The sequence below is a fragment of the Microsporum canis genome, genomic scaffold, assembly GCF_000151145.1.
Source record: "Microsporum canis CBS 113480 supercont1.5 genomic scaffold, whole genome shotgun sequence".
Lineage (NCBI taxonomy): Eukaryota > Fungi > Ascomycota > Eurotiomycetes > Onygenales > Arthrodermataceae > Microsporum > Microsporum canis.
This window is the reverse complement of record NW_003299165.1, coordinates 2,079,395-2,099,757: the sequence shown is the minus strand read 5'-3', so window position 1 is coordinate 2,099,757 and position 20,363 is coordinate 2,079,395. Positions and strand designations below refer to the sequence as shown.

Here is a 20,363-nt window from a genome sequence, read left to right as displayed (position 1 = left end):
CCATCACATAAACCATAATAGCCATTTCTTCGTCTGGATATCTTATTCAATCACCGTAAAATATCCTGTCACCTCATCTCCGGGGGTTAATGGAAGGCAAGGGTTGGCATAGCTATGGGCCAGATTCACATGAAACCCTGTCCTGTTTGTTCATCCATGCCTTCTTCCCTTTTTGTTTCTCTGCTCTCTCTCTCTCTCTCTCTCTTTCTCGCGCACACACTCTCTTGGTCAACTCTCGTCTTTGTCTTTCTCGGACAGACTTTTTCTCGTCTGAATGCAGGGCGTCACGCGCCCTTCAGACGTCCGAGTCTGTCTGGATTCAACGGGCCAAGCGTCACCCTTCGTGAGCACCTTTAGTATATTATGTACCATGTACCATGTATCCTTTGATCTGATAATCGATCCCCCAACTGTCGAGGTCACAACTTCCACTGATCGTCGACGGGATGGCGGCTTAATGTACAGAGCAATCGACGCCCCGTTGGATCCACGTCGCCATCGCTGCAGCATCATGTGTTATGCTTAACCTAGACCGGTGGAAGCGATGTGACGGAACCTGCGTCGAGTAGAATGTACCTAGAAGAAGAAGAGAAGGTAATCGCATCGACGTCACAAGACTCAAGGTTACTTGCTCTTCATGTGCTTCCGTCGAGGCAAACGAATAAGACTGTCCATCTTAACGTCTTGACAGGCAACGACATGATCAGACGACAAACTTGAGCTGCCAGCCGTGGGTCAGTGGCGAACTTCGTGATGAAACCGATATCGCTGCTATTACCATCACCGTGAACGATGCTCAGGCGCCTTTCCAGGGCAACATGGGCATCTCAGAAAAATGAACATTTAAGGAATAATCGGGCGGGCTTTTGATACATTTTTTGTCTTGCTCTTTTTCGATTCATTCTTCCCTTGTGGAGAATTCGCGGTTGAAGGGGATATGCGGCTTTGCTGAGGGCTTGTCTCTCCTTTTATACGAGGATTATTCCCTTCCTTCGCCCTTTGCTATACATAGAAACCATTATCTGGTCCTATTATTTGGCTTTGTGTTGCCGTTTATGTACGATAGAGTCTTTGAAATCATCATCCATTCGCATTTCTGTTCGCATCCATCGCTGTCTGATTCTCATCTCCAGTCAACATCCCAGTACCTCAGCTATGTGTGAGGCCGACCTTGTCAGATATCTAGCTAAGAGAGCTAAGTAACAGGTACTGGCTGCTCTCTCTCTCTCTTCTTACATAGTATACGGACTTCTAATGCGTACATACGAGAATCGCCCCTTGACTTTATATAAACCGGCCTTGACTTGACCTATCGGCCCATTATTCAATTACCCTGACGATGACCAAGGAAGTGCCCTGAGATCGGTCAGATTCGCAGATGGAGCACGATATAATGCGAACGACTATTATTTCAAACTCGACTTGAAGAGACTTACTCAAGAAGATATATTTGGCCTGCTCAACTGTTACATCGACCGATATATACGGTGCGTGGCTGGCAGCTACCATGGCCAACCGTCAAAGCTAGGGATGCCGTCCATGTATTTCAAACTTGGTTGCAAGTTCCAGGTTTTCGAGGCACAAAGTCGCTCAACTACGAAGTCGTCGAAAAGTGTTAGATATAACGATGGCTCTCGCACAGAATTTATAAATGGCGGACTGGTGTACACTGGATCCAATCAATACATTGCACGATCGGTCGATACAGGTCAGTCGTGGGTCTTCCCCGACAACAGTGTTGCCAGCATCGAAGGCCTGGCCTCAAAGGCCTCGTACCAAGCAGCCAGACGCGGCCGGCCCTCTCGAAAATCACACAACAACAGTATGTCTCGAAACTCCAGCCAGCTCAGGGCCGTCGCAAGAGCAATGTGTCCAACATGTACAGGCCCCTGCACATCCAGCTCTTTCTCCAACCAGTCGAAGCTCTCAACCAGCTTCTGAGACAGACAACAGCTTAGTTTGGGGTAGCGCAGCGCTTCAGGTCGCCGTGTGTTTTCCCAGCGAACCGCGATACCGACGTCCGCCAGCCCCTGCGCGACGGCCTGGATGCGCAGAGCCTACCACCTCGCCTCGCCCTGTGCTGGAATCAATGGGGTTCCAGCGTGGAGGGTATCGAGATGATATTTGAGTCGAAGATAGGAGGCAGGTTTGGACGAAGTAGCACTGGTACCTTGCCTAGAGGGTTCTCCTGCGTATACACTCTTGGGTTACGCCGCATCGGGCTTGTTTCCTGATGTATCACTTCGATGTCTGCGGCGATGCCTGCTTCATGAGCAAACACCAGTGCCTTTCTGGCATGGGGCGAGTGAGTCTGATAGAGCAGCTTCATGGTTTTAGGTATATGGAGGTGTAACTTTGTCGTTAACCGTGCTGCCGTCTCTTTATAAAGATCAAAAACCAGAAGAACGAGGCGTTCTCCGGATAAATTATATTCAAAGGGCTCAGACAAAAGTGCGGAACCGTTGACTAAAGATGGATATCTTCGCACTGGTTTCAGTGGAGCTGGCTGCCGTAGGGCCCTTCTCGGTTCGTGTTTTAGAGAGAAGAAGCTCCTGTGGCTGCTTCTCGCAACTCAAACGAAAGAGGCCTTTGAAACATCGCAGCTCGTGGTTCGTATCGCTAGCTAAGCAGATTCAGCTATAAATATAAATAAGGCAGGTCAAGTCGCGAGGCTTAGAAGCGAGGTTTCTGGCGATATATAAAACGCTCTTCTCCTCGACGGCTTCAAGAAAAGAAAAAATATGACCTGGCTTAGGCTATGCGTTTCATCTCTCGGTATGAAGCAGCAGCCATTTCACATATTATCGTCTAGTGGTAAGAGACCTTCCAGCTAGACAGTTTAATATGCTGTTGTTCCTCTAGACCAGCAAGAGAAATCAGAGTTGGCCGAACCTGTTCGTTTGCCCCGTTCGTTCGCAGAGACATTCCCACCGGCTCACGACATGCCCTGAAGCCATCCGGATATCTGCTTCCGTGTATGTGCCAAAAATAACAAGGCCAAAACGGGGAGAGCGAGCGAGTGTGTGCGTGAGCAGAGATTTTCTGTTCAACGGGGGGGAAACTCGTCCCAGCAGGCTTCAGCCTCAGTCGTTGCCGGCCACCCCATCCGGCCACAGACATCTCTCTCTCCAGTCATATAATAACAACGGCTTCTATTATTATTATCGTTGATGCATCGAGCCTGAGCGCACACCCATACAGGCTTCTTTGTACCCGCACGGCTTTCGATCATGATGCAATGTAACCATCTGATTGGCAAAGTTCCTCATGCTCTCATCTCCATCGACGGACGCCCCCTTTTCCCAAGCTCCGATAGATGTCTATGTACGGACGGTGACAGGCTTGTTCCTTGAGCCTCAGACAGACCCGGTGGGCTCTTTTCCCTTTCTTTTCTTCTTTCTGCTGTCCCGCTTCGACTCGGCCTTGCCTGATCAAGTCAATCGAAGGGCGGGCACTTCTGTATATGTATAGAGGGAAACGCTATAGACAGGGCCATGCATCATGGAAATAAAAAAGCAAAGAAGGGAACTCAACGTGCCCAAGCTGTTGGCTTGGCCGTTAATTAAAAACCTCAACTCTGGGTTTGCTGGAGTCTACGTATGTTATAGCTCATAAAAAGAAAAGAGAGTCCTTTTTCTCTCTTCCTTGAGCGGCTATAAAAACTAATGTCTCGCAAGGGTCTCCTTAATGCGGCGCAGAGTATTTTTTTACGTCAACTACAGGCTTAGCAACCAACATGAACCAGAGGAAATAAAATAAACGCAGGCCAGAGAGAGAGAGAACGGTTATCTCGCATGCTATTGTACAGGGGGCAGAGTGTTCGCATGACCGGCTGTCCCATGTCATTTTGCTGTCAACTATCGAGCTCTTATATGCCATGCTATTATGCCATGTAACCATTCATGCATGCATCGGAGCTTCATGCATCGGGCCTCCACGCTGGGCATTGCCTCATCCAAGCATCAACGATATATCTGCATATGTTTTTACATGCTAAGTAGTAATATACCGGGAGATGGACAAGGACCAAATGACTCACTGGCGCTTCCATCTACATCCATGTACCAGGCGCCGGCTTGCTACATGTATATCCATATAGAATCCTCTGGATGGACACCGTCCGACGTAACGGAAAAGGGAGCATGGTCGGTGTAAATCTCAACTCGAAAATCTCATCCTTCGGCCCTTTTTAGCCGTCACACTCTAGACTCTTGTTTCTTCTCCTATACGAACTGAGCGTGGGAAAAGCTCCGTCCTATAGAGAGAGCGGTCGCACAGTCCACGGCCAGCACTCCGTCTCTAAGGCACTAAATACGACCCTTCCATGCGACCATGGAGTACCATCTCCTCCCCTTGTTTCTTTATTTATCCTTTCGTGCCTGCTGCGCTCCTTCTAGCGTAAGTCCAGGAACCAACCGGAAGCTGGGCGCGAAGGATGGCCGCAGTCCAATCGGAGCAGCGACTACGCGATGCGTTCTCTACTTTTATATGGATGCAAAACCTATCCCTTTCTTATCCATTGCACCTCTCCATCTTCGTTTTCTCCGTCCCCATCCTGTCGATATCATCCATGTCTATCTCGACATTCATATCGCTCTACTCCATCTATATCTCGGTGGGATGTATATAAATAGAAAGTTATATGTGTGTAATATATTTCGTATCGTATCGTAATGACATGAACTAGCGCAGGGGTGTTAAAACTTAAAAACGGAAAGAGCAACCTTGGGAAAGTTTATGCAAGGAGTAAGAGCCCCACTCTATCCCAAGTACAGGGTTCTTCCTGGCCTCTGATAGGCTGTCAGGGCGGGTCATCTCATTTAACTCGGGTTTAACCTGATCCGGAAAGAAGTGGGCAGCCTCGCGGGTGTGTCCGCAGACTTTTGACACGCTCAGCCTCTTTTTTTTCTTCCTTTTCCTTTTCGTTTAGATACTTCAACTCGTCCTCGTCCGTCTTCCTTTTAATCTCCATCTCTTCCCTCTTTTTTTTTTTCTTCTTCTTCTCCTTCTTCTTCAGTCAGCCAACTCAGTCACTCTTTAGACTCGTCGCTCGTTCAGACGCTTTGCTCCTCATAGCCTACGATTAATCTACTTCCCACACTCTATACCCATCTATATACCCTCCGACCTCTCGATACCAGATATCAAAACACAAAGACTCAAAAAAAAAAGACAAAATGAAGTTCACTCTCCTCGTTGCTGCCTTTGCGGCCGTCGTCTCTGCTGTCACTCCTCCAGATGTCAGCCAGCCACCTTCCGGCAACCCCATCATGACCCCCGGCCTCGACCAGCAGGTTCCTGTCGGCAAGCCCTTCTCAATCACCTGGCAGCCAACCACCCATGGAAGAGTCTCTATCCTTCTACTCCGTGGCCCTTCTACCAACGTCAGACCCATTAGCGTCATCGCCGAATCTATCGAGAACACCGGCTCCTTCTCCTGGACCCCTCCAACCGACCTCGAAAACGACCACACCCACTACGGCATCCAGATCATCGTCGAGGGCACCGGCCAGTACCAGTACAGCACCCAGTTCGGTGTCGAGAACCACCACAAGCCGTCCAAGCCATCTAAGCCATCTGAGCCAGCCAAGCCTACCGAAAAGCCTACCTGGACCGGCAACCAGCCCACCGCCCCTGCAACCCACATCGTCGTCCCTTCGTCCATGCCAACTGGCAGCGTCATCACCCTGACCACCTCCGTCTGCCCACCATCTCAGACTCCCGGTGCCCCTCAGCCAACCGGTGGCTACCCAGCCCCAGTTCCATCTGGTTCCGGCATTCCAGTGCCTCCATCTTCTCCATCCGTCACTCCTCCACCATTCAACAACGGTGCCGGTCGCGTCGGTGCTGGTGTCGGTGCCGCTCTCCTCGCCATCGCTGCTGCTTTCGCCTTGTAAACAGAAACATTACCTCGACTTTTGTTGTCAAGCTTGCCGAATCATGTATTAGACATACAAGAACAGCCTCATGAACCGTGCGATGATAATTACTTCTTCTTCCATCTTGTCCTTCTCCTCCTTCTCTTCTCTCGCCCGTTCCCAGGAGCGTGTCTTTTTTTTCGTATTTTAGTGCAGCTTGTCTGCTCTTAATCCTTTTTTATCTATTCCTTACTCTTTTTCTCATGATGGACTAAAAAAAGTCTGTTTTCCTTTCGATGTTCATATCTTCGTATGTATGTATATATTAATACCTACAACCGAACCTCTTCTTCCTCTTGCGAATCTTCTCTCCGTCTTCTCTCTTCCCTGTAGATACCACGTCGACTATAGAGCTAATCTCCCAAGGTTCATCATCCCACAGCTTTTGTCAGACGTTGCTACACAACGCGTTCGTCCAGGTCTTCCATGTCGACGCCACCGAAACTTCAACGTCGCACAACCAAAACACAGCATAAAATAAGCTTATCGCTGACATAACCTTAACATCGCTTTTCTTTTGTGGCTTCAAGCCCCTTTTTTGCCATTCTTCCAGCGCAGCTGTGTGAATGTACCTTACATTTCGTCATCCAACAACACTGCCTTAGCTCACCGTCGATCTCGCCGATCTCAAACAGCACAGCTTCCATAGTAGCTCAATACTTGTCGGATCTTCCCCGCGGTTCAGCTCTGGCAACGCTCATGTGCCTGCGTTGGGGCCGTATATGTACCGCGGACGGGTCGACTCGACGGGAAATACTTACGGTATGGAGAAGCCCGTTGATCAAGATAGGCAGCTATCGTTTCACTCTTCTTATGTATATCATTTACAAACTACCAAATGCATGCTCTATATACTTCTATCATATACTTGTATGTATGTGTAAGTACGTATATATTTCGGGTTCATGCGTACGCATACACCCTCTGGCCACCAGCGCAGGTTAAATGAACGCTTACAAGATGAAACGACTTGGGAGGCGGTAAGTAATTAACCGGTCGACTTGGCTTTATCTCGTTTCTGTGCTGTGCCTGGGGTTACCCCTTGCGCGTTACCCCGTATCCGCTCGTTATGAAGCGCCGGCCTGCGTTGCGCTGCTTGACATAAATGCTTACTGAGCTTGGCTGAGGAAGGGCGCAAGGGGTACAGAGCTGGTTTGCAAAGCTCACCCACAAACTGATGCTGCTTGTCTTGGGACGGAGATGAGCGCTGAAGATGACAATCTCGGCGGATGCGATCTGTCGGCTCAGCGTGTGACCTTTTGCTTCTTCGTTCTGTAAGGATTAGCTGGGATGCATGCATACGGGGTCATATGTGATACCAACGAAGTAATACTCTGTAGAACGATGATGGGAGCTTGCTTTTGAGACAGCAGGAGAACACTTTAGTGCTGTTTCTGCCCTTGGATAAAACACACGATGAAATTCTTCCCCTCTTATCTATATGTCGTTATACGGACATCTGCCTATGTGATGTTTTACCACTGTGGTTAATACGGAAGCGGTGCCACGATGGCTATGTTGTAGAAATGACATGAGACAAGACAACAACATAACATAATTTAGTATCTATTGACTAACTTCTTCTCGCGACGGCATGCAATAGCCGTTGTTCTCGCGACCAAAAGTCAAAACTGTGACCGTCTCTGGTGAGGAGCGATTCTCTTGAACATCGTGCCACCAGTAAAGCATTACATTCTAACACTGGGCTAGTCCAGTATACTATGTATAGAAAAGACAGCTAACTGACTTCCTTACGCCCGCCAGCTTTTTATCTGATCGAGCTATTTAACTAAGCACGGAGTCTTTTTTTAGAGTAACTAATTTTTACCCGCGCGGGTTGGTGGATTTACCCACCAACGGAACGACCGCATCACTCCCGTAGAGAAGTAATATCGATACTCGAGATAACTATGTAAGTATCCCTATATACAGTGCCCTCTTTGCTGCTAAAAGAATTCTCACCCCCGGACGTGATATAGTCACGTGATCTAAGCGCCCTCGAATTACTATCGAATGCAGCCTGGAAAATATGCAAGCCCCTTTGCAAGTTCTTCCCTCTCATCCTGTGAACGGGTCAGGGTCACTCTTTTCCTCATGGCATTGTTTTTCATCATATAATTACCAAAAATGGACTCGCAGTCTCACGTTCATTCAATGTCTGCGGCCCTAAGGCACCGGCGAGGCATCATCGCAACTGTACTCCTTTTAGCGGTTGTATTACTTTTCTGGTACCAGCTGCGGATTTATTCCAAACCAACACCTCCAGCAAACAGCCCACATCACGGTGGCAGCTCCGGAAGCCAGTGGGACCGCAAGCGAGATGGAAACACCCTTATATTCAATACTCAGCGCTGCCAGTCTGCTTTTCCAGGGCTCTTTGAAGAGATTGACCGTGCAAAGCGGGAGAGAACTTATCGTCATATAAGCCGGAACGAAATCGATTCTATAACACCGAAAAACGGTTATATTCGTGCTATGATATATAATCAACAAGTAAGTGGATTTTTTTTCGATACACTGAAGGATTATTTTGGCTTCTATTTTCCCTGCAGCAGCTATCTCACAATTATCTCCTATTTAAGCTGATGTGATATTCTATTTAGCTCTATATTATTCATAGAAATGGAACTATATATTCTCGAGAATATGCGACTCTGCAAGCCCTAAATCGCGCAATCGTCTCTTCTCCCGATCCTCTCCCGAATATCGAGTTTGTCTTCAACACCGACGACAAGGTCGATTCGGTCGCTCAGTGGGGATATGCACGACGCCCGCAGGATAAAGACATGTGGCTTATGCCTGATTTTGGATACTGGTCCTGGCCTGAGACGAAAGTTGGAACAATGCAAGAAGTTCAGACGAAAGCGGAGCAAGAAGAACAGACCTGGACATGGCCGAAGAAAATTCCCAAGTTGTTCTGGAGAGGCGCCACAATGGGCTTGGAAGTACGTGACAAGCTTATTGAAGTCACCCATGGACAGCCGTGGGCAGACGTTAAGCCGATCATCTGGCGTGACAAGGATAGTATGAAAAACGACCTAAGGTCAATGCCTGAACACTGCGAGTTTAAATACCTTGCCCAAACGGAAGGAAACAGCTATTCCGGGCGCTTGAAGTATCTTCAAAGCTGCAATTCGGTTGTCATTTCCCATACACTGGAGTGGATTCAGCATCAATCTCCTCTAATGAAGAGCTCTGGACCGGAACAAAACTACGTTGAAGTACGGAGGGACTGGTCCGACCTCCATGAGAAGATCCAGTGGCTTGAAAGTCACGAAAATGATGCAAAGCGAATCGCACAAAATAATGTCAAAACCTTCCGAGAACACTATCTCACGCCAGCAGCAGAAGTTTGCTATTGGAGGCACCTCATACGGTCTTGGTCTGAAGTAAGCTTCAAGCCCGAGTTTTATAAAGAAGTTAATGGGAAGAAAGTCTGGCGAGGACTACCTGTTGAATCATTTTTATTGGAGAGACGCTTAGAATGGGAACCTTACTGAACGAATGTGCTATGACTATGGGACGATTCGGAACAGCTCCTTTCATTTCTTATTCGTATTTATTTAATCTTTGGATATTTATTTTGAGAATGTCTATCTATAATGTTATTTAAGCCATGTTGGTAGGTATTCCTTGATCTATCGATTTGTACACCTTTGTTAAGAGTCTATTAATATTATGAATATAACTAGATAGCTTCACGCGGATAGTAATTCGCTGACTTTCTCTTAGAGTGATTATATGTGTTACAAAGAAGGTTATATATATCCATCGAACCCATTACCTCAAATGAAAAACCGACCGACGCTACAAGACGCTATGAAACACAGAAAAATACATTGAAACCTCGTTATCCTCAAATTTTGAGAGCTACGGGAGCGCTCCATTTACCTGCCGCGTCTGCGTCTCGGGACTTAGTACTAATATCAGTCCCGTTAGACTGATAAAAGAGCCATAGTTGCTGGATTTTACCCCGGAAACCCGCCGCCATGCTCACCCTACCTCCCGGGATTGTTTTTATCACACGAGATCCCTCAGGTCCAACGCTGGCGTTTGTATCATACCTTGTTCCTCGATTTCCGCCAGACGACGTTGAAGAGGCATCTTCTATCCAGGTTTCATGGGGGTAAGTATCCGTATTGTTCAACTCTCGAACGGTCCCGTCATCATCGAGGTAAAAGAGTATGCGCGGGCCTCCGACAGGAGTCACTGCTATGCCCCCGTTCTCAGAGCTCACAGAGGGTCCATTGATATCTATAATAGAGGGGGAAAGAGGAGTATATTAGCATTCGATCTTTATCAACGACATTCTATGAGGCGTATCTTACTTTGCTCCCACTTCGTGGAAGGATTTGAGCAGCAGTCCGGACAAACCATCACATTGAGTTGTTGAGTTCGTTTCGAGACATAGTAAAATCTCCAGTGGCCGTCATTGGCCTCTCCTGAGAATCCTGCCGTAGCAGAAACGTCACCTATGGTCTCCTTCGCCGACCACCTGTCTGTCTGTGCATTCCAATAAACCACTCGCGCCTCGTTATCCTTGCCGGTGTGGTATACAAGCCAAGCTGTATCAACGCCACGGCATTTGCCAACAAACTGGACGGATATAGCTGATTGCGGATCAACTGCTATTCCCAACTCTCCCAATGTGCCGTTAATCCAATCATTGCTGGAATGACTTCCGCGGATTTCTTGAAGGACCTTGTTTTTGTCGACGTAGAACAGGTTGAAGCTGATACCATCACCTTCTCCGCGCCAGTAGGAGCTCAGGGGCGTGCGGGGGCGGGCATCATTTGTGATGAATTGCGAATCATGCCATTGGGAATTATTCCACGTCGAGCGTCGGAGTTCCCCATTAGAATGTTGATAGAATACGATGTAGTTGGTTGCAGCGCTATCCTGATCCCTTGCGGGGGAGTATGTCAAGGACGAGATGGCTGTTCCATTGTATGCCCAGGCCTCGTCCACCAGGTTATATGGTGGATCACTATAATATCCTGGGGATCCGGATCCTGTCGGGTTGGATGGGAATGTAGAAGAGGATGCTCTGGTGAGCAGGTTAGAATGACATGTTTGAATGGACAGAGTGGCTGGTTTAGACGTACCCCTTGGAGTTCCTCAGCCCTACTACAAGCCCTACTGTAACTGCAACCGCAATGACGACCGCCGCCAGAGCTGCTGCAATAATGATGAATCTTCTTCTTTTCCAGTATGCTACACTCGACTGTCTTGGAGGCTCGTATATTGCAGCCATCGATACGGTAGGCTTGACAACCTCCTTTTGTGATCCATCTGGGAGCCTGACCTGCGGAGCAGAGTTTGGGTCATATTCGTGATAGTATACCTCCTAGCAGAAGCGTTAGCAGTGACAAGTAACAGCCGACGTTGAAGTAATCTGCCAAACACACCATGGTTATATATGCATATCTAACTAAAGAGTACTTCTCTCCCTCGCATCAGGTCCAACCGCGATTTATATACCAACATGGCCATCGCCCGCTATGGGGCATGGCCATGCATTCTGCATCAAGGAAAAAGGTGGCCCATAGAGGAGCTAATGCACATATGTGTATACATAGTAACGCATGCAGGGCTCACCTTCCATGGATGGAAGCGATCTGTTTCAAGGCCCTGTCTCTCTCCAATGGTCCCTTGTGGTTTGCCGCTGGCCAGAATGGAGGCCTCCGCTGGCTCTGGGCCACTAGCAAATAGAAAAAAATGTGTGGTTCTCAGCATCCAATACTTAAGCGCCCAGCTCCTGCAAGGGGCCGCACATCTCTTTCCCACAACAATGTAAGTACGTAAAGACAGACCCAGGTGCGCGACAGTGTTTACGGTGCTCGGCAAGGAATGCCGTTAGTCTTATCCACCAACTGGAGTGACCCATTCTCGTGAATCAAGGGATCTCCCGTCCAGCCGTCCCATATACGAGATTCCCGGCACCTTCAGCCATCAAAACCCCTTCTCGCTGTTTGGGGCAGTGTCAAGAGTCAAGTGTCTGCTCGAGATCTAGGCTTCGTCTGATTCCCTGCGCCTCTTTTGGTTCCCACGGCTAGTTATTGGAAGCAAGTGTTCCAGAGGCTGCTTTAACCCAACAAGGCGAGTAATGGATGTTGTCTGTGTCTTCTATGTCCGTAGTCGAAGATGTATCCCGTGTCTCTGTTATTGCTATGCGGTGATTAAATACAGCTACTTAATTGCATTGACGTAAAATGGGGTGTCAAGGGTGTTGTATATAACTCAGGGATTATATGGGATGTTCCGGCCTGTGTTATGGGTTACTACGTACGTTATACTAAACCTATAATAACTACTAGTAAAGGGCATCACCCTCGAGCAACGGTAGGAATTTCTAGATCGGACTGACTGACTAGAGATTTGTGAGCATCGCGTTATAATTTTAGAACGGCATACACTGGATGATTTTTCCCTTGGTAAGTACCCTTATATGTCTTAATACCTCTAAGAGTCAAATGAATATCTGGATTCCTCTCCAACTCTAGTATGAGAATATGGCTGCTTTACCAAAATGCAGCTCCGTGAATTCGCACGAAATCGGCTGAATGTCCTTGCAGTTCGTGAGAACGCAGAGGCTGGGAACCCCAGTAAAGGCGAGGGCTATCCAATAAAACCATTGTTTTATATAACACATACTCCACTAACACTCGTTTATTCTTTCCTATGTTAATGCCACACCATTACTCAATGATAATGGCTTCTTTGAGGCAAGGCGCTTTTGTCGTCGTCTTCAATTCGGATGAAGAAAATTCACTACCGTTGAATCCATCAATATCGCGACTGCGTATAGAAATGATGCTTCCGTTTCGGCAAGAATGACAAAAACGCAGGGATGCAGGGGTGGAGAGGCATGGTATAAATATAAGAGGGCGATAGAATAAGGAGAATGAACATAATGGAAGTACCCAGCCGTTGGGCCGACAAACGCCGGCCGCGCTACCTCACAGACGTGGAGAAGGATCTAGTGGAACAGGCGCTCCGGGCAGCCATTGACGTCCATAAGCGGCTGGTCGTCGTGTATGAAAACATGTGAGATCCGGCGTTAAGTCCCTATGTTATACCAGCGGAAGCGGGAGGTAACCAGCATCCGGCAGAGTCTGCGGCATAAGGCAAGACTGAATATGTGCGAGGGGTTCAGCCGGAAGCAGGCGTTGATAGATATCGACCGGCAGCTGTCCGGGCAACCGGTCGACGGCGGCGACGCGCAGCGGGAACAAGGCCGGTTGTCTATTATACTGCGGCTCTCATATCCGCTCTTTTGGGCATTTTGGCAAGGTCGAATTCTACAAAATCAACCTTCCCAGACTGGTGTCCAAACACGGCGACACTACCGCTGACAACCAGACAACGAGGTCTGTATTCATGAGGCAGCCAGAGGACGTTGCATCCATCGTACGTCGCCCAGCTCTTGGTGAAGAAAAGTGGTTCGACGTTGGCCGCGGTCGTATCGCTTGGAGATATACGCAGCAGCCCGCAGTTGGTCGATACGTAGCCGTCCCTGGTGTTGCGCGGGAACAACTGCTTGATATCGCAGTCTTGGAGCTCGCGGAGTCTTCTGCCCGTCAGCACTTCAACGAGGAGGTGACTCTGGGGGCCTTTCAACAACGTTAGGAGCTTCTCCCCGTCCGCGGAGAAGGCGAGGGCTTTAAACGTACGCTCTCTCACAGTGTCCGACATCGTCATAGTCTCCATGTTTTCTGCAGTCTTTATGTTCCAGATATCAACTTCGCTATCGCACCCTACCGCCAGACGCTTGCTGTCCGGTGAGAAAGCAACGGCTTGAACTCTGTGGATACTCCTGCCAGTGAGTTCCTGCAGTTTTTCTCTCGTTTCGGAGTCAAATAGACGCAGGAAGTAATCGCGCACCAGGCTGTCCCTCACATGGGCCGCTACCATCCTACCATCCGGCGAGATTGCTCTGATGTCGGACCAACCGCCGATCCTCCGATCCTCCTTAAGGGACGCAGCATCCAAGAATATCAGGCGGTAGTCTTCACAGGCCACCAGTCGCTTAGCATCTTCCCAAGAGATCGAGTTAAATCCCACATCGTAACTCGACTTAGATTCCCGCAAACGGGTGCCTGTTGCGACATCCCAGATTGTTATTGGCCCTCCGTAGGCGCCTGATGCCACCAACTTTCTATTTGGTGAGAATGCGAGGGCGGCGGCCGGTGGATAATACTTGTCTACTGCATCTGTTGATATTGGCCTCCAAAGTCGCTTTAGCCTACCCTTAAAAGAAGACGCAGCGGCAGGTGCCGGCGTTGGTATATCCCAAAGTCGAACAAGCCCATCGTCCGACCCCAATGCTGCCACCGTACTGTCGGGGGAGAAGGCAACCGTCTTGAAATGATGGCCGCCCTCGTTGCAGGCCCTCGTTAGTTCTCCCGTGGTCACGTCGAGGAGTCGCAAGTAAGACGCATGGTCATTGTATAGTGCCACCAGCTTTCCGTTTGGCGTGAAGGTCGCATAATCGCTCCTTGTGAGCCTGCGGGGGTTTTTTGGACGTATGCCTACACCCGTTTCGTCTCCTGTTGCTGCATCCCTGAGCGACAGTCGGCATACATCTTCAAACGTTTCTGGGTCCCGTTTAACATGCAAAGAACACGCCAGTTGTCCATCCGGGGATAAAACGATGCTAAAGCAGCCATCAATTGTATACAGAGCTGAGCCCGTCTTAAGGTCCAGAACTTGTGCTGTACCGAAAAAGACGACAGCCAACTTGCTATCTGGTAAGAATACAATGTCGGTCACTTCCCCCGAGTTATACACAACCGAGCCGTCGTCTGCGTTCCAAACACGGCATGTGTCACGCCAGAAGCGAGCCCCTACCCATTTATTATCTGGGGAGCAGGCGACGCGATGAAAATGATGCCCTTCACCTGAGCCTGTCCCTCCCACAAACGTCCTTAGCAGATGCCCGGTCTTTACATCCCAGAGATGGACCAATCCTCGACATGTCCCAGCAGCCACTTGCTTGCCGTCGGGCGAAAAGTCAACCAGGTTGATCTCAGACTCATGCGGCTGGGTTTGAAGCACCCGTATTCTTCGGCCGTTTACCACATCACGCAGTTCAACAGCGTTTCTAAGATTAAGAGAAGCCGCCAGCCTTTCTTTTGGAGCAAAGGCGATGGCCTTGGGGGATTCCATAGTATTGAGAAGTGCACCTGTGGTCGCGTTCCAAACACGGAATACCGCCTTCCCCGGCCTCATATCCGTGGGCTCTTGCGTAGAGGTTACCAGCTTGCCATCCTCGGAAAATTCCACTCTCATACGGTGCCAGTGGCTCAGCTGGTTGCTCCCAGCAAGGGACCCCAGTGTCTGGCGAAGAGGCGTCCACTTGGGCTGGACTGTTGGAAACCTCTTGATCCAGTTAGACAAGTCTTTTGCGAATCGTTCGCGTACGAGGCTTTGCTGTGGTGCAAATACCAGAGCAGAGTAATACACTTGAAGAGGAGCCTTTTCAATGATTGTACGGTTATATAGAATAAACCGTCTGGCGTCTTTGACAAACGCATACAGCTTAGAGGATTCCTTCGCCTTTGATAACATCGTGAGCCTTGTTGAAAATATCTAATATCAAGGTGTGACTTACCTCTATCATACTGCCCAAACATTGAACGGCGTGTATACCGGCAGAGACTTCCCCAATCAAGCCTAGGACTTCAAGCCAGTGGAGTAAATGTTCTTGTAAGAAATTGTGAACTTTTTGATTGTCACGAAGACCAAGTTCCCAACGCTGGGAAGGGTCAACTTTCTCGAGATGATCTACCCATCGCCGACAAGCGTATAGGGTGTGAGGGAGAAGGGAACCGTCTATTCTCTCTCGGTCTCTCTCACTGATTTCGAAGCCAGGATGTTTTATGCAACAGATATCTCGTCTGAGGCCATTCCGGTCCCTGCTGGATAGGAGGCTGAGGCATGTGGTGAATAAATTCTGGTGCATTTGCTCATTAAGCCAGGCCAAGCGGCCTCCTTCTCGCTTTCTCAGGAGGAACTCACGGAAGGACTGGTGAGAGATGTACACTGGACCTTCGCCTGACTCTGGCACCGCCAAAACTGAACGGAGAGAACCCAGTCTTTGACACACGACGTCGAGCTCTAGCTCCTCCCTCAGATTCTCTGGGCATAACAGACGCAGACTTTTTTGCGGCATTGGTTCAAACAATGAGACGATAACCCCAAGTATAGCCCGGAATTGCTCTCTGAGCTGTTCCTCTTCTGGATCGGCCACCGCCTGTTCTAGAATGTGGTTGTACATATCATCAAGGGTATCAAAAGCCTTGTCTTCAAGGACCTGCGTAAGGCGCTTCTTTACCGACTCAGCTCCCGGTCCTTTAATATACCGACACACTATCGCAGCATAAATGAATAGTCCATTAGCTCTCTCCGTGAGCTTTTTTATGGAATCATCGCCGGGCCAGCCTTTTTCGATCCCGCGATTCCCTTTACTGAGCTTGTCAAGCTCGAATTTGAACAGCTCTGAGACATCCTGATCTATGGTAGATTTGTCAAGTTCATCTAACGCAATATGCTGGACTCCCTGGGGGAATTCTGCGAAGGCGGCATGTATATGAGTCTCAGGCCTGCTTGTGATGATAAAACGTAACCGGACATTTTCCAATGCTGCGGTGCGAACTGATAGGTCGATGATATCCATAAGTGCTACTTTGTCTAGGTCCTCGCATTCATCCACGGCATCGAGAACTATGATAATCGGGTCATCCCTGGATTTTAACTGTGAGAGTGGAATGTGGATAAGTTTCTCCCACTGCATTCCCATCGCTAACTGTTCCACTTCAGGCTCGTCTCTCTTCTGGTTTAAAATGACAAGCTTCAAAGTTGGTGATAATTTGGTGAGCTGGTGAGCGATGGTACTGACAAACTTGTCCCGCGTGTTCAGGTCTCTCTCATTCTTCGAGAAGAAGAATGTACCTCCAAGGTATCCTTGTTCAGAATACTGCAGAGCTATTGTACGAGCGATGGTGGACTTGCCGGTTCCAAGCCTCCCACTGATCCAGCAAATGCATTGTTCAGTGGAGCTCCTTGCCCAGGTCTGGATTTGATTTCGGATTCCAACCCGAGTACCAGCAAGGCACCTAGGTTTACCTTCGTGAGAACGAAACCTTACGTCGGCGGCACCCACATGAGTTAGGGTGGGGGTATCCGGGTTCGATAGTAGTCGTAGAGGCTTGCTCAAAATTTCAGAGATCTCGCGGGCAGCTTTTTCTCGGGCCTCCTTGCATTCGTCGCCGCATTTGTCTATGTATATCACTTCGCATTTTTCTTTGCATTTTTCTTTGCATTTCCCCTCGCATTTCCCTTTGCATTTCTCTTTGCATTTCTCTTTGCATGTCTCTCCAGGTTTCACGTTGCATTCAAGTAAGCTCCAGGGCTTCAAGTAGTGGAAATCCTGAACCTCCTCACTGATAACAGCAAAGATTTTCAACATCCCGTCTTTTGTCTTCACTTGGCTCCTCAACTCGTCGCTGACCTTGAACTTCCTGTGTTGGCTCTGCCGGAGGAATTCAATGAAGTTAGCTGCGATTGCAGCAGCGAGGGGTGTGGCAAACGACGTTCCAGAAACCCGCTTCGAAAATCCCTGGGAAGATGTCGATTGCGAGGAGCCCAAATATATGGCTTCACCTAGGGTGCCAAAGTTGTAATAACCCTTTCTAGGAGGAGGGTTGAACTTTGATAGATTGCCATGTCCATCCGTTGCATTGATGCATATGACTTCAGGCATGTTCGCTGGGAAGCTAGGCTTTGGTAGATTTGCTCCATCGTTGCATGCGGCCACAAAAATGATTTTTTCCTTCTTTGATGCCTCAATGATAGCATTCCCAACAATAGGATGCTCGGATCTAAAACTCATGGACATGGAAATTATATCGACGCCCCATGTACCGACCGCATGTTCGATGGCCTATTATTTGTTTTCATTAGCAAAGATGTCTGTCAAGGCAAAAGATCAGAGTCATCTCACTTTCGAAACACACTCAGCACGCAGTTCGGAGGTTTTGCTCTTTGTGACCCGTGCAACATAGATATCCGCAAGTGTTGCATATTTCAGCAGCAAGATGGCTACGTGAGTTCCATGATGGCTCGGATCTTCATCTTTCGCAGTGTCGGCCTCTTTCGCACCCTTGGTATCTTTATCAAGAACAAAATCCTGGCGACCTTTAATTCTCTTTTTATCTTTTTCACGTATGCCCATGTACGACATATCGATGCCGCTATCAAGAATAGCCACTTTCACTTTTTGAGTAGCTCTGCGGGCATGTTTATCTATTGGGCGACGGAAATCCTCCATAAAGCCAGACCAAGCATCTGCGCTCGCGCTAGAAAGAAGCAACTGTATCAGTAGATGCTTCAAAGGCATAGCTGAGAAGGGAAGCCGACCTACCTATCCGGGCTTGGGTGGTCTATTGTTTCAGAGCTTCCGGGAATTTTTGGGGTTTCCATCGTGACGGTTTGCTCTGATTTTTGGTTGATTGCGCGCGTCGTTGCCATGATCAAAGCGCATACATGTAGGGATATCTTTGGGGGCTCAAAACCAATTATCTAACTTATTTCGAATAGTGGACTACTGCCGGTAAAATGAAGGACAGGTAGATAGAAAGAAAAAGGGTCAAATTCTCAGTCTGCCCCGAGAAAGCAACTTGAAGGAACTATGCGATTATCAAAAAACATCTAGCTTACAAAAAAGTCATCCGGTTCCTGTCAGGGGTATAGCTGGGATATTATGCTGCCTTCTTCTCACAAGGAATACCCACGTTCCAGTGCATAAGGAAGAGGATGTGTTGGTCATGCAAAGAGAGCATTAGTCGCCTAGGATGGTTGGCGACTAAATATGCAATGCAAGTAAGCGCTAGGACAGGCGCGTAGGCAAGGCTGAGAGATATTCATGCATGAAGTGGCGCAACTGAATGAGCAGGACCAAGCCCCAGGCGACTCCAGGCATCGAATCCCCATTGATTCCATAACCTTCCCGGGATTGAATGAAACAATCAGCTGGAGTGATGCGCCGTAAAGAAAGGATGGTTGTCTCTGTGATTTGCTGGTATGAAGTAGCAATGCAGCTTCGAAATCAAGGCTGCATCATGTCGTTTCATTGCAGCTGCTCCTGGCCTCGTTTATTGCTCCCCACGGTCAATGCAAGAGTTTCCATTTGGCATTCCGTCGGAAGGGCAAGCACTCCCTATTTTTACCCATAAAAAGCCGGTCCACTGCCATAGAATCCTATCCTTAGGCCTTCGTTTTATCGTCTTCAGTGCAGAGTACAGCCATTTCTATCATAATACCCTTCCAAACATCTGATATTCGCTTATACCTAAACTGATTCTCTTATCCTTACGTTCACTCTTCAAATTAGGGGACTTTAAGGTCTCAAGGTCGATATCTTTGTTCACATCGATCAAACAACCATCAACATGCCGCCTATGGGACCACGCGCCACGTATTTCCTCCCTGCAAACTTCGATTTCCCCCCTCCACCAGATGGGCCGGTTAAACTAGGACAGTTAATTTCTGAGCCGGAGAATCCAGGCCGGCCCGTGAATCCAAAAGGGCCGGTCTCATTTGAAGGGTATGAAGGGATGAAAATGTACACCAATTCGACCGAATTTTCACTCCGCAACCACGGCGAAAGCACAGCTGAAGCTGGCCTCTTTCTGCGCGCTTTGGAGCTTACCAGCGCGAAACTAGGTGCCGGCCTCTCAAGGGGGATGGCCTCGTATATCTTGAATGATATCAAAAAGCTGGACGTCGAGTTCATCGAGCCAACAAACGATTATGTCAAGGCTAGCATGGAAGTTCCCGAGGTGAAAAATGCTTTGAAAGGTTGGGGCTTAAAAAGAAAGCGGGCGTTCATGGTGACGGGGATCAAGATTGCGCATCCGGGCGCAAAGTTGGAGAGGCAAAATGGTTTTAACTCAACCTTTGCAGTTGAGGGCGGAGCCTCTGGGCTTCAAGGGATAGTGAATGCAGAGGGCCATGCCAGCCTTCAAGAATCGGCCCAACAGATGTTAAAGTTGATCCCTAGGAAACCGTTCGTTTACGCATATCGTCTCCAAGAGTGCTATTATAGGCTTAAAAGCCTTCGTCATAAAGAATTCACTGACGGGGCTCTCTGTGGTGTCGGGGCCGAAGACAAGCAAGATGGTAGTGAAACTCCCGAGGACACGGAAGAGGACGTTGACATTGAGTTCGACTATATTGATGAAGATGATGTGTGCGAGTGGGAGGCTGAAGACGGATACGAGTATGAGATCAACACCTTGGTGGATGAGCAAGATGGTTCGCCTTGCGATATTATCGTGCCTGTTTCAAAATAGATGGATGTTGTCAAATGTACAACTGGTTAAGCCAGCTGCTTGGTGATATTTATTGCCCTTTTGGCTCAACGGATTGAAAACTGTATTTTAG

The 20,363-nt window shown here is 48.5% G+C and overlaps 8 protein-coding genes across 8 annotated transcripts; 4 read left to right on the top strand and 4 right to left on the bottom strand.

The window, feature by feature from the left end:
• Positions 1-1,709: 1,709 nt before the first annotated feature.
• Positions 1,710-2,329, bottom strand: MCYG_05873 (glutathione S-transferase; the record flags this gene model as incomplete). The annotated part of the gene is made up of 2 exons (XM_002845958.1): positions 1,710-2,057; positions 2,171-2,329. 2 exons carry the CDS (start codon positions 2,327-2,329, stop codon positions 1,710-1,712), a joined length of 507 nt encoding a protein of 168 aa, XP_002846004.1.
• A 412-nt stretch (positions 2,330-2,741) lies between these two features.
• On the top strand, positions 2,742-3,353 carry MCYG_05872 (uncharacterized protein; the record flags this gene model as incomplete). The annotated part of the gene is made up of 3 exons (XM_002845957.1): positions 2,742-2,814; positions 2,868-2,975; positions 3,202-3,353. 3 exons carry the CDS (start codon positions 2,742-2,744, stop codon positions 3,351-3,353), a joined length of 333 nt encoding a protein of 110 aa, XP_002846003.1.
• Positions 3,354-5,177: 1,824 nt separating this feature from the next.
• Positions 5,178-5,897, top strand: MCYG_05871 (extracellular serine-threonine rich protein; the record flags this gene model as incomplete). Its single annotated transcript, XM_002845956.1, has 1 exon — positions 5,178-5,897. The coding sequence occupies one exon, from the start codon at positions 5,178-5,180 to the stop codon at positions 5,895-5,897; it is 720 nt and encodes a 239-aa protein (XP_002846002.1).
• Positions 5,898-6,953: 1,056 nt separating this feature from the next.
• On the bottom strand, positions 6,954-7,607 carry MCYG_05870 (uncharacterized protein; the record flags this gene model as incomplete). The annotated part of the gene is made up of 2 exons (XM_002845955.1): positions 6,954-7,190; positions 7,497-7,607. The coding sequence occupies 2 exons, from the start codon at positions 7,605-7,607 to the stop codon at positions 6,954-6,956; spliced, it is 348 nt and encodes a 115-aa protein (XP_002846001.1).
• Positions 7,608-8,045: 438 nt separating this feature from the next.
• Positions 8,046-9,418, top strand: MCYG_05869 (DUF821 domain-containing protein; the record flags this gene model as incomplete). Its single annotated transcript, XM_002845954.1, has 2 exons — positions 8,046-8,411; positions 8,522-9,418. 2 exons carry the CDS (start codon positions 8,046-8,048, stop codon positions 9,416-9,418), a joined length of 1,263 nt encoding a protein of 420 aa, XP_002846000.1.
• A 356-nt stretch (positions 9,419-9,774) lies between these two features.
• On the bottom strand, positions 9,775-11,329 carry MCYG_05868 (uncharacterized protein; the record flags this gene model as incomplete). The annotated part of the gene is made up of 4 exons (XM_002845953.1): positions 9,775-10,172; positions 10,247-10,965; positions 11,024-11,265; positions 11,303-11,329. The coding sequence occupies 4 exons, from the start codon at positions 11,327-11,329 to the stop codon at positions 9,775-9,777; spliced, it is 1,386 nt and encodes a 461-aa protein (XP_002845999.1).
• Positions 11,330-13,166: 1,837 nt separating this feature from the next.
• Positions 13,167-18,449, bottom strand: MCYG_05867 (NWD2; the record flags this gene model as incomplete). The annotated part of the gene is made up of 5 exons (XM_002845952.1): positions 13,167-15,476; positions 15,532-16,992; positions 17,068-17,862; positions 17,923-18,277; positions 18,343-18,449. 5 exons carry the CDS (start codon positions 18,447-18,449, stop codon positions 13,167-13,169), a joined length of 5,028 nt encoding a protein of 1,675 aa, XP_002845998.1.
• A 920-nt stretch (positions 18,450-19,369) lies between these two features.
• On the top strand, positions 19,370-20,272 carry MCYG_05866 (uncharacterized protein; the record flags this gene model as incomplete). The annotated part of the gene is made up of 1 exon (XM_002845951.1): positions 19,370-20,272. One exon carries the CDS (start codon positions 19,370-19,372, stop codon positions 20,270-20,272), a length of 903 nt encoding a protein of 300 aa, XP_002845997.1.
• Positions 20,273-20,363: the final 91 nt, after the last annotated feature.